This window comes from Sapajus apella, unplaced genomic scaffold, assembly GCF_009761245.1.
Source record: "Sapajus apella isolate SASKATOON/1434 unplaced genomic scaffold, GSC_monkey_1.0 scaffold130, whole genome shotgun sequence".
Taxonomy (NCBI): domain Eukaryota; kingdom Metazoa; phylum Chordata; class Mammalia; order Primates; family Cebidae; genus Sapajus; species Sapajus apella.
Genome location: NW_022437070.1, coordinates 316390 through 327662, shown reverse-complemented (window position 1 = coordinate 327662; position 11273 = coordinate 316390). Strand labels below are relative to the sequence as shown.

The window sequence follows — 11273 nt, the reverse complement described above, 5'->3', positions numbered from 1 at the left end:
AAACCCAGGGAAATGTTTCAATGGATGCTGGATCTTATTTGCATTGTTATTCTTCTCTGCTGACATCTTGTCCAGGTAGCACATTATGATTGCTGTCAGCTGTTTGATCTGTGGCTCACACTTGTAATTCCAGCACTTTGGGAGGCCGAGGTGGGCGGATCGCCTGAGGGCAGAAGTTCGAAACCAGCCTGGCCAGATGGAGAAACCCTGTCTCTACTAAAAATACAAAAAAAAAACATTAGCTGGGCATGGTAGTCCTAGCTCCGGAGGCTGAGGCAGGAGAATCGCTTGAACCTGGGAGGTGGAGGTTGCAGCGAGCCAAGATCACGCCACTGCACTCCAGCCTGGGCGACAGAGTGAGACTCTTGTCTCAAAACGCCACCATCACCACCACCAGCAACAGAAGGGGATGATCCTAAATGTGAGCTCTCTTGGCTTTCCTGGAGGGTCAATTGCTTAGCCGGGCAACCCGGCTCAGATCTGACGGTGAAGACAATGAAAGTGTGCGCCCTTGTTCCAGGCCCTGCTAACGTCTCCAGTAGGGCAAGCTCACCGGTTTCCTTGTCTCCACTCTCCGGAGGTTCCTATTTAACATTATTGCTTTTTCTTTTCTTTTCTTTTTTTTTGAGACGAAGTCTCGCTCTGTTGCCCAGGCTGGAGTGCAGTGGCATGATCTCTGCTCACTGCAAGCTCCGCCTCCCAGGTTCTTACAATTCTCCTGCCTCAGCCTCCCAAGTAGCTGGGAGAATAGGTACTCGCCACCACGCCTGGCTAAGTTTTTGTATTTTTAATAGAGATGGGCTTTCACGGTGTTGTCCAGGCTGGTCTCCTGACCTCAGGTTATCTGCACGCCTGGGCCTCCCAAAGTGCTGGGATTACAGGCGTGAGCCACCATGCCTGGCCAACATTATTGCTTTTTGAAGTGGGAGAGGACAGAGGGAACCCAGGTTAGGTGGCCAAAAGAACAAGAACTTCAGGAATTACTCTAGCCTTGGAATCCTGGATTCTCCACTGTGTGATCCTGGGTAAGTCACAGTTTTGAGCCTGAAGATGTTCTTTAAACTGTAAGCATCAGGCAGAAGCAGTGTAATCCCAGCACTTTGGGGGGCTCAGGCAGGAGGATCTACTGAGGCCAGGAGCTCAAGACCAGCCTGGGCGACGTGGCAAGACACCCCTCTCTACACAAAAATTAAAAAATGAGCTAGGTGTGGTGGCACACCTGTAGTCCCAGCTACTTGGGAGGCCGAGGTGGGAGGATGGTCTGAGCTCAGGAGGTCCAGGGCGCAGTGAGCTATGATTGTGCCACTGCGCTCCAATCTGGTTGACAGAGTGAGATGCTGTCCCTAAAACCAAAACCAAAACTAAAATGTAGGCATCACGGTAATATAGTCTCTGCCTCCCAGCATCATGGGGGGGATTAATGACACCTGGTATGGAGAAGGCTTGTGTATTGGTTACTTACTGCTGGGTAACAAATGATCCCCAAATTTACCAGCTTCAAATAATAAGCATTTCTGATCTCTCATTGTTTTCAAGGGACAGGAATCCAAGCGTGGCTTAGCTGGATTATTCCGGCTCAGGGTGCCCCATGGAGTTGTGGTCAGATGTAGGCCAGGACCGAAGTCATTTAATGGCTCGGCTGAGGCTGGGGAACCAATCTCCCCGGCAGCTTACTCCCACAGCTGCTGCCAGGAGGCCTCATTTCTTCACCACAGAGACCTCGCCATGGGATGGCTTGAGCATCCTCACAACATGGCGGCTGACTTTCCTTAGAGCAAGGGCTAGCCTTGGAAGCCATGCTCTGTCACTCCTGCAATATCCCTTTGGCTACACACGTCAGCCTCCTTGTTAGTAGGGATGGCACGGGGCGTGAATATCAGAGGTTAAGGATATTGGAAGTTAACTTGGAGGCAGTTTGATTTTGGGGATTTAATGTAGCCGCGTTTGACTTTATTGTCAGCACTGAGCCGCCTCCTGACATTCCCACCAGGTTTTACCTGATCCTTCTGCGTTTCTCCGTGATCACTCTGCTATGGTCACACCGGGTGCCTTGTTTCTCCTCCAAGACAAAGTTGGAGACCCTGTCTCGCTCAGGGTGATAGAGTGAGATTCCAGCCTCCAAGCCTTTGCAAACCTGCTTTTTTCTTTGCCTGGAAATCTCTATCCCAGATCCACAAAACTTCTTAGATGCCTCACCCCACCCCAAACTCTCCTTCACTCTCATAACAAACACCCTGTTTTATTTTCCTGGGAGTTCTTGAAACTCTCTGAAGGCATCTTGTTTTTTTTTTTTTTTTTTTTTTTGAGACAGAGTCTTGCTCTGTCACCCAGGCTGGAGTGCAGTGGCGCCATCTTGGCTCACTGCAAACTCTGCCTCCCGGGTTCAGGTGATCCTCCTGCCTCAGACTCCCAAAGTGTTGGGATTACAGGCATGAGCCACTGCTCCAGTCATGCCATCTTTATTTAAAAAAAAAAAAAAAATCTTTCCTTGTGCATTGTTGGTTTCTCTAGGAATGGAACAAAGAAATTCAATTCTATTTGAACGGAGAAGCTGTGGTCTTATTTCTTGCTATATTCCTAGTTCCTAGAGCAAGGGAGGCATTAAAAAATATTTACTGACTGAACAGTAGAATCTCAACTTATAAGATTGATGGCTCACGCCTGTGATCCCAGCACTTTGGGAGGCTGAGGTTGGTGGATCACCAGAGGTCAGGAGTTCGAGACCAGCCTGGCCAACATAGTAAAACCCCATCTCTACTGAAAATAGAAAAAATCAGCTGGGCGAGGTGGCGGGCGCTTGTAATCCCAGTTACTCAGGAGGCTGAGGCAGGAGAATCGCTTGAACCCTGGAGGTGGAGGTTTCGGTGAGTGGAGATTGTGCCATTGCACTCCAGCCTGGGCAACAAGAGTGAAACTCCGTCTCAAAATAAATAAATAAACAAACAAACAGAACCTGTTCCCCCTCCTCACGAGAGGGATGAGAAGGACAATGAGAGGAAGGCAGGGGTGGGAGCTAGGACGCCATCCAGTTTTAATTCTTTATCTTATGTTTCAAGTATTATTGGTGGTGCTGGGGACATGGCAGGAACCGAGATATTCCCAGTCCCCGAACTTAGGTAACTGATAGAATTTGGAGGAGAGAGGTAAATAAACGAATGTAAATATGTCATGTAATACATGCTGTGTCTTGAAGACAATGAGTCAGGGAGTGTGTGCGTGTAAAATCCAGTTTCGGGGGTAGGTTGGCTTCTCTGGAGAGACTAGTTGAGCTGAGACCTGGAAGAGAAGGGGTTCGCTGGTGAGAGGGGTTTGGGCTTGGGCTTGGGGAGAGGCCTTCCTGACCCAGGAAAGGGCTTATGCAAATAGCCACAGAGGCTGAGAGGTTTTCTGAGGCCATCCTAATGAGGGCAATGAGGAACCCTCAGAGGGTTTTCATGTTCTGTTTGCTTTTTGAAGATTTCATTTTGGTTTTTGCTTTTGACAAGATCACACACACACACACACACACACACACACACAATTAAAAAGTAATCCAAACAACTACAGAAACAAGATACGGTTTTAGCACTTCTTCCCAGAGGCAGTCACTGGTACCAGTAGCTTCCTTCCTTCCTGTGAATTTCCTGTGCATATACAACTGTATATTCTACACATGAGTAAAATCAATGCCTAATTTTATTTATTTATTTATTATTATTATTTTTTTTTCAGGTAGGACAGGACTTTAATTACTAAAAGAAGTTGAAACAAGGTGACCACTTGCCCCTCATTTCTTCCTGGAAATAACCAGATTGTGGATGCAAAGAGGGGGATGCTGAACAGAACCTACTGAGTCAAGGAGGTGTAGGGGTCAGAGAGGCCAAGGGGGCTGAGTGTTGTGAGGCAGAGTTCCAGAAACCTGCAGAGAGGTCTCTTTGAGTCTTTGCTGTTTACTTGGCCAGACAGGCACAGGGTGAAACTCCACGGGGCACGCAGGCAAAAACCACTGGAGAGCTGTCAGGTGAACTACATCTGGAGCTCGCCCAGGCAGAGAGAGACTGGAGTTCTGAGCAGCCCAGGTGGGAAGCCGTCCGCTCTCATTCTGGGAATCCAGTGGAGACTTTGAGACGCTTTAAGCACAGCTCAAAGCTCACTTCTTCCAGGAGTCAGTCCCTGATCATCAGATGGAAGTGGTCAGTTCCTCTCAGGAAATAAGACAGCTGCTCTGTCATTCCAGCTATTAGGGAGGCTGAGGCAGGAGAATTGGAGAATTGTTTGAACCCAGGAGGCACAGGTTGCAGCGAGCAGGCGGTTGTGCCATTGTACTCTAGCCTGTAGTCCCAGCTACTTGGGAAGTTGAGGCAGGAGAATGGCTTGAATCCAGGAGGAGGAAGTTGCAGTGAGCCGAGATAGCGTAGCTGCGCTCCAGCCTGGGCAAAAGAGCGAAACTCCATCTAGATTTAACTTGGCCTTAATTTTCTGTCGTTGATGAGAGTACTACTTTCCTTCTGGTACAGGGACGTCTTTCAGTTCGTGCCCCACGTGGAGCGGGCCCGAAACTCCGGAGCTAGGCAGCGGCCAGGTCTGAGCGGCATCTGGAGGGGAGAGAGGGCCTGGGAGAGCTGCCTTGCTGGGCGCTTTGGGCCCCCGGCCCCTCCCAAGCCGCCTCTGGGCCTCCCTGCCTTTTCAGCCATCCGCTATTAGTATTATTTTTAAGATGGAGTATCACTCTGCCGCCCAGGCTAGAGTGCAGGGGTGTGATCTTGGCTCACCACACCCTCTGCCTCCCAGGTTCAAGCAATTCTCTGCCTCAGCCTTCCGAGTAGCTGGGACTACAGGTGCGCACCACCATGCTAATTTTTGTATTTTTAGTAGAGATGGGGTTTCAGTATGTTGGTCAGGATGGTCTCGAACTCTTGACCTCGTGATCTGCCCGCCTCGGCCTCCCAAAGTGCTGGGATTACAGGCGTGAGACACTGTGCCCGGCCAAAGTGCAATTAAATTCTTTTTAAAACCCATTTGGCCAGGCGTGGTGGCTCATGTCTGCAGTCCTAGCACGTTGGAAGGCTGAGGTGGGAAGATCACTTGAGCCGAGGGGTTGGAGGCTGCAGTGAGCTATGGCACTCCAGCCTGGATGACACAGGAAGATCTTGTCTTTTAAAAAAAACCCCACACTTTGGGAGGCCGAGGCGGGTGGATCACGAGGTCAAGAGATCGAGACCATCCTGGTCAACACGGTGAAACCCCGTCTCTACTAAAAAAAAAAATACAAAAAATTAGCTGGGCATGGTGGTGCGTGCTTGTAATCCCAGCTACTCAGGAGGCTGGGGCAGGAGAATTGCCTGAACCCAGGAGGCGGAGGTTGCGGTGAGCTGAGATAGCGCCATTGCACGCCAGCCTGGGTAACAAGAGTGAAACTCCGTCTCAAAAAAAAAAAAAAAAAAAAACAAAAACCCAAAAACAAATCTGATTCTTGGACACATATATAATAAGCACAAGTCAAAGGTTTATTTAAGGAACCAGCTATTTCAAAGGAGAATTTGGGTCAGGTGCAGTGGCTCAAGCCTATAATCCCAGCACTTTGGTAGTCCAAGGCAGGTGGATCACTTGAGGCCAGGAGTTTGAGACCATCCTGGCCAACATGGTAAATCCCTGTCTCTACTAAAAATACAAAAAAATTAGCCAGGTGTAGTGGCTTGTGCCTGTAGTCCCAACCACTCGGGAGGCGGAGGCAAGAGAATTGCTTGAACCTGGGAGACGGAGGTTGCAGTGAGCTGAGATTGTGCCACTGCACTGCAGCCTGGGCCACAGAAGGAGACTCCATCAAAAAGAAAGTGAAAAAAAAGGATAATTTGATGAACAGAGGTTAATACGTTTACTCAGGAAAAATGTGTTTGAGGAAGTTTACCAGGTTAGATGCAAAACTGGTTAAAGACTTACTGGGAAATATAACTGTAACCTTTGAGGTTCTGTTTTCTACCAGAGAGAAATCATTTGGAACCAAACTTCCTGAAGTTACTTTTTTTTTTTTTTTTGAGACAGTGTCTTGCTCCGTTGCCCAGGCTGGAGTGCAGCGTGCAATGGTGTGATCTCGGTTCACTGCAACATCTGATTCCTGAATTCAAGCAATTCTCCTGCCTCAGCTTCCCAAGTAGCTAGGGTTTCAGGCACCTGCCACCACACCCAGCTAATTTTTGTATTTTTAGTAGAGACGGGGTTTCAGCATCTTGGTCAGGCTGAGCTTGAACTCCAGATGTTGTGATCTACCCATCTTGGCCTCCCAAAGTGGTGGGATTACAGACTTGAACGACTGCACCGGCCCCTGAAGTTACCATTTACCTTGTCGAAGTCTAGACTCTAATCAATAATGCATAGTAAGCCAGGTGTGGTGGCTCACGCCTGTAATCCCAGTACTTTGGGAGGGTAAGGTGGGCAGATCACGAGGTCAAGAGTTCAAGACCAGTCTGGCCAACATGGTGAAACCCCATCTCTACTAAAAATACAAAAATTACCTGGGTGTGGTGGCAGGCGTCTGTAATCCCAGCTACTCAGGAGGCTGAGGTAGGAGAATCACTTGAACCTGGGAGGTGGAGGTTGCAGTGAGCCGAGATGGCAGTATTGCATTCCAGCCTGCGTGACAGAGTGAGACTCTGTCTCAAAAAAAAAAAAAAAAAAAAAAGTAAATCAAACACAGGTACAGTCCCTTAGAACAGGATCCCCTACCCCGGCTCCTGTCAGATCAGTGGCGGCATTAGATTCTCATAGGAACCTGAACTCTAACGTGAATTGCGCATGTGAGCCATCTAGGTTGCATGCTCCTTGTGAGAATCTAATGCATGGCCCACCCTCATCCATGGAAAAATTGTCTTTTGTGAAACCAGTGCCTGGTACCAAAAAGGTTGAAAACTGCTGGCCTTATTTGCAAAGGTCTATGCCACAACTGAGAAATAAAAAAACAACAAGACAAAACGGCTGCCTTAGAAGATGAAGTACAGTACACTTCGGGTGGGTCTGTTAGATGTGAGGCAGGACTCCAAATGACTTGGAAATGGCACGCTGTCAGCCTTGTCTTATTGCCAAGCCTAGAACACTTTTTTTTTTTTTTTTTTTTTTTGAGATGGAGTTTCACTCATGTTACCCAGGCTGAAGTGCAATGGCGCGATCTCGGCTCACCGCAACCTCCGCCTCCTGGGTTCAGGCAGTTCTCCTGCCTCAGCCTCCTGAGTAGCTGGGACTACAGGCATGCGTCACCATGCCCAGCTAATTTTTTGTATTTTTAGTAGAGACGGGGTTTCACCATGTTGACCAGGATGGTCTCGATCTCTTGACCTCGTGATCCACCCGCCTCGGCCTCCCAAAGTGCTGGGATTATAGGCGTGAGCCACCGTGCCCGGCCTACAAATTTTTTTAAAGTTTTTTTTAACATTTTCTTTTTAATTTTTTTTTTTTTTAAGAGATGGGGTTTCTCTTGATTTCCAGTAGCTCTGAAATGAAAATAAAAACAAACAAACAAAAAAAGGGATGGGGTTTCTCTATGTTGGTCAAGCTGGTCTTGAACTCCTGACCTCAGGTGATCCGCCCGCCTCGGCCTCCCAAAGTGCTGGGGTTACAGGCGTGAGCCACTGAGCCCGGCCCCCAGAACAATTTTTTAAAACTATGTACCAGAAATCTTTTAAAATTAGTTCATAGAGAGCAGCCTTATACTTTCAAATGACTTTATAGAATTCCCTTGCATGGAAATGCCGTATTTTACTTAAAACGATTTACATAATATATATAATTTAGGTAATATAAACCCTTTGGTGAACATACAGTCTAGTTCTACATTTTGACCGTTATAAATATGCTGCATTTATTTTATTTTATTTTTGAGATGGAGTTTCAAAACTGATCTTGTCACTCAGGCTGGAGTGCAACGGCATGACCTTGGCTCATTGTAACCTCCGCCTCTTGGGTTCAAACGATTCTCCTGCCTCAATCTCCTGAGTCGCTGGGATCACAGGCATGCACCACCATGCCTGGCTAATTGCTTGTATTTTTAGTAGAGACAGAGTTTCACCATGTTGTACAGGCTGGCCTCGAAATTCTGACCTCAGGTAACCTGCTTGCCTTGGCCTCCCAAAGTGCTGGGATTATAGGCGTGAGCCACTGCGCCCCGCCTTAGATTTTTTTTTTTTTTTTTAAGTTTTTGTAGAGATGGGGGAGTCTTACTATGTTACCACCTGAACGTAAATGCTATTTTCTTTTTCTTGTCTGTTTTTTTTTTTTCTTTTCAGCCTCCTGACTGGCTGGATTACAGGCACTCAACACCACGCCTGGCTAATTTTTGTGTATTTAGTAGAGACGGGGTTTCATCATGTTGGCCGGGTTGGTCTTGAACTTCTGACCTCAGGAGATCTGCCCATCTTGGCTTCCCACAGTGCTGGGATTATAGGCGTGAGCCACCTTGCCTGGCTCTTACTGTCATTTTAATACCACTCTCCCTCAGGGTGACCAACCCATCCAATTTGTCTGGGACCATTCTGGTTTCAGCACTGAAAGTCCTGTGTTCCAAGAAACACCCACCTCTCCTCCATTCTGGGCAAACAGGGACTGCTGGTCAACCCGCACTCTTTGGTTATAAGTGAGGCTGAGTGTGTTTGCCTGTGGTCACAGAAAGAAGGGATCTTGGATGAGGAAGTATTACAGGATCAGATTTTTTTTTTTTTTCTTTTTTTTAGAGTCTTGCTGCGTCACTCAGGCTGGAGTGCAGTGGCTTGAACGTAGCTCACTGCTGCCTCAAACTCCTGGGCTCAAGTGATTCTCCCATCTCAGCCTCCTGGGTAGCGGGGGTGACAGGTGTACAATACTAAGTTTTTTTTTTTTTTTTTGAGACAGAGTTTCGCTCTTGTTACCCAGGCTGGAGTGCAATGGCGCGATCTCGGCTCACTGCAACCTCCGCCTCCTGGGTTCAGGCAATTCTCCTGCCTCAGCCTCCTGAGTAGCTGGGATTACAGGCACGCACCACCATGCCCAGCTGATTTTTTGTATTTTTAGTAGAGACGGGGTTTCACCATGCTGACCAGGATGGTCTCGATCTCTTGACCTCGTGATCCACCCGCCTCGGCCTCCCAAAGTGCTGGGATTACAGGCTTGAGCCACCGCGCCCAGCCAATACTAAGTTAATTTGTTAAAAACACTTTTTTTTTTTTTTTTTAAAGAGATGAGGTCTTGCTATATTGCACAGGCTGGTCCCTAACTCCTGGGCTCAAGTGACCCTCCCGCCTCGGCCCCCCCAAAGTGCTGGGACTACAGGTGTGGGCCTCTGTGCCTGGCCAGGACCAGATTTTATAGAGGATAGAGGAGGAAAAAGGGCTTGCACTTATGAGGTGCATGACGGCTTCAGCTCTCTGCAGAGTCTCAAGGAAGCTCTGAGAACCTTAAGCAGAGGCCATTTTACACGTGCGGACACAGTGGCATAGAGAGGTGAGGTAAATGGCCAAGGCCACGTACCTGAGAAGAGACCGAGGCGGGATTTGAATCTCAGCCTGCATGTTGGAAATAGATGCTGAGTGCCGCAAAGAAAAATCAGCACTGAGACAATGGATCTTTCAGCAACGCAATTTTTACTTCCTGGACTGCAGGAAGGGTACCTTCGCTAGCCACCTTGCCACGAGAGTACAAAGAACAAAGGAAAACACACAAATGTATCCCTTATGCATTTGGGGTCGTTCTTACTGCTGTGTCTGATCTCCGTTGGTTGGAGCCAGACCTCACAATTTAAACTAAAACCCGATTGGCTACCAGCTTAAAACTTTTCTAAGCAGGTCAAAGCAATGGAGAGCTGGGACATGCCTGTGAGCACGTCCAGCACAGATATCTTGGTTAAAGTACAAGGACATAGAATGTACTAGGTGCCTGTAAGCATGGCATGTCTAACAGCTACATAGGATAGGGTTTAACAAAGTTATTAGCACACTTATTCTTTAACAAGAAAGGAAACTTGAAAAAGGAACTTCTCTGCTTGCCACACCGCATGTCACCACGTGAGTCACTGGTAAGTGAGCGAGCATCCCTCCGCTTCTCTTGCAGGCCCCTGACTTGGGCCTCAGTGTCCCCGAAGATCATGATGGCGTATATGAACCCGGGGCCCCACTATTCCGTCAACACCTTGGCCCTCAGTGGCCCCAGTGTGGATCTGATGCACCAGGCCGTGCCCTACCCGAGTGAGTACATTCGTTTCTCTTGGCACCCGGGGCTGGCCCCATCTCTTGGAGGGCCTCTGGGGTCCCTTTGCCTGCAGGAAGAAGGCAGTCACGGGGGCGACCTTGGGGCCATACACCAGCTCTCTGGGTTCATCTGAAATGCATGTCACCTGGGAATGTGGGAAAGCACGGACAGTCCTAGAAATTTAGGATAAAGTTTCCTTTTGGGGTGGGGAGGAGGGGATGCAATCTGGAAGGGAAATCGAGGAATTTCATCTGTTAGCAACACTTTATTATTCATTTATTTTTCAGAGACAGGGTCTCACTCTGTCTTCTAGGCTGGAGTGCAGTGGTGTGACCATGGCTCCCCACAGCCTTGAACTCCTTGGCTCAAGGGATTCACCCGCCTCAGCCTCCGGGGTAGCTGGGACTGCCGGGGTGGAAATTGAGACTAGGCAACAAACGTTTTTTTTTTGTTTTTTTTTTAATTTTATATTTGAGACAGGGTCTTGCTTTGTTGCGCTCTGTGTAGTACAGTGGTGCAATCACGGCTCACTGCAGCCTCGAACTCCTGGGCTCAGGCTATGCTCTTGCCTCAGCCTCCCGAGTAGCCAGGACTATAGGTACATGCCACTATACCTGGCTCACTTTTCCAGTTGTTTGTAAATTGTGCGGGATCTGGATTAATAAAAAAGCATAGAAAAAATTATTATATTTTTTTGTACAGATGGGGTCTCCCTGTGTTGCCCAAGCTGGTCTCAAACTCCTGGGTTCAAATAATCCAACTGCCTCAGCCTCCCACAGTGTGGGATTACAGGCACGAGCCACTGCACCTGGCCTGCAAAGCCTTCTTTGTTTCTTTTTCCTTCCTTCTTTCCTTCCTTCATTCCCTCCCTCTCTCCTTCCCTCTCTCCCTCCCTCCTTCCTTCCCTCCCTCCTTCCTTCCTTCCTTCCTTCCCTCCCTCCCTCCCTCCTTCCTTCCCTCCCTCCCTCTCTCCCTCCCTCTCTCCCTCCTTCCCTCCTTCCCTCCTTCCTTCCTTCCTTCCTTCCTTCCCTCCCTCCCTCCTTCCTTCCTTCCTTCCTTCCCTCCCTCCCTCCCTCCCTCCCCCC

General features: G+C 48.5%; 1 protein-coding gene across 1 annotated transcript in view; it reads left to right on the top strand.

Moving 5' to 3' along the window:
• The window catches only part of CRX (cone-rod homeobox), a 17805-nt gene that overhangs the window by 2401 nt on the left and 4131 nt on the right, over nucleotides 1-11273 (top strand). The window contains exon 2 of the mRNA XM_032262852.1: nucleotides 10051-10184. Coding sequence (XP_032118743.1) covers nucleotides 10085-10184 — 100 coding nt within the window. The 5' untranslated portion in view covers nucleotides 10051-10084. The remainder of the gene's footprint in view (nucleotides 1-10050; nucleotides 10185-11273) is intronic.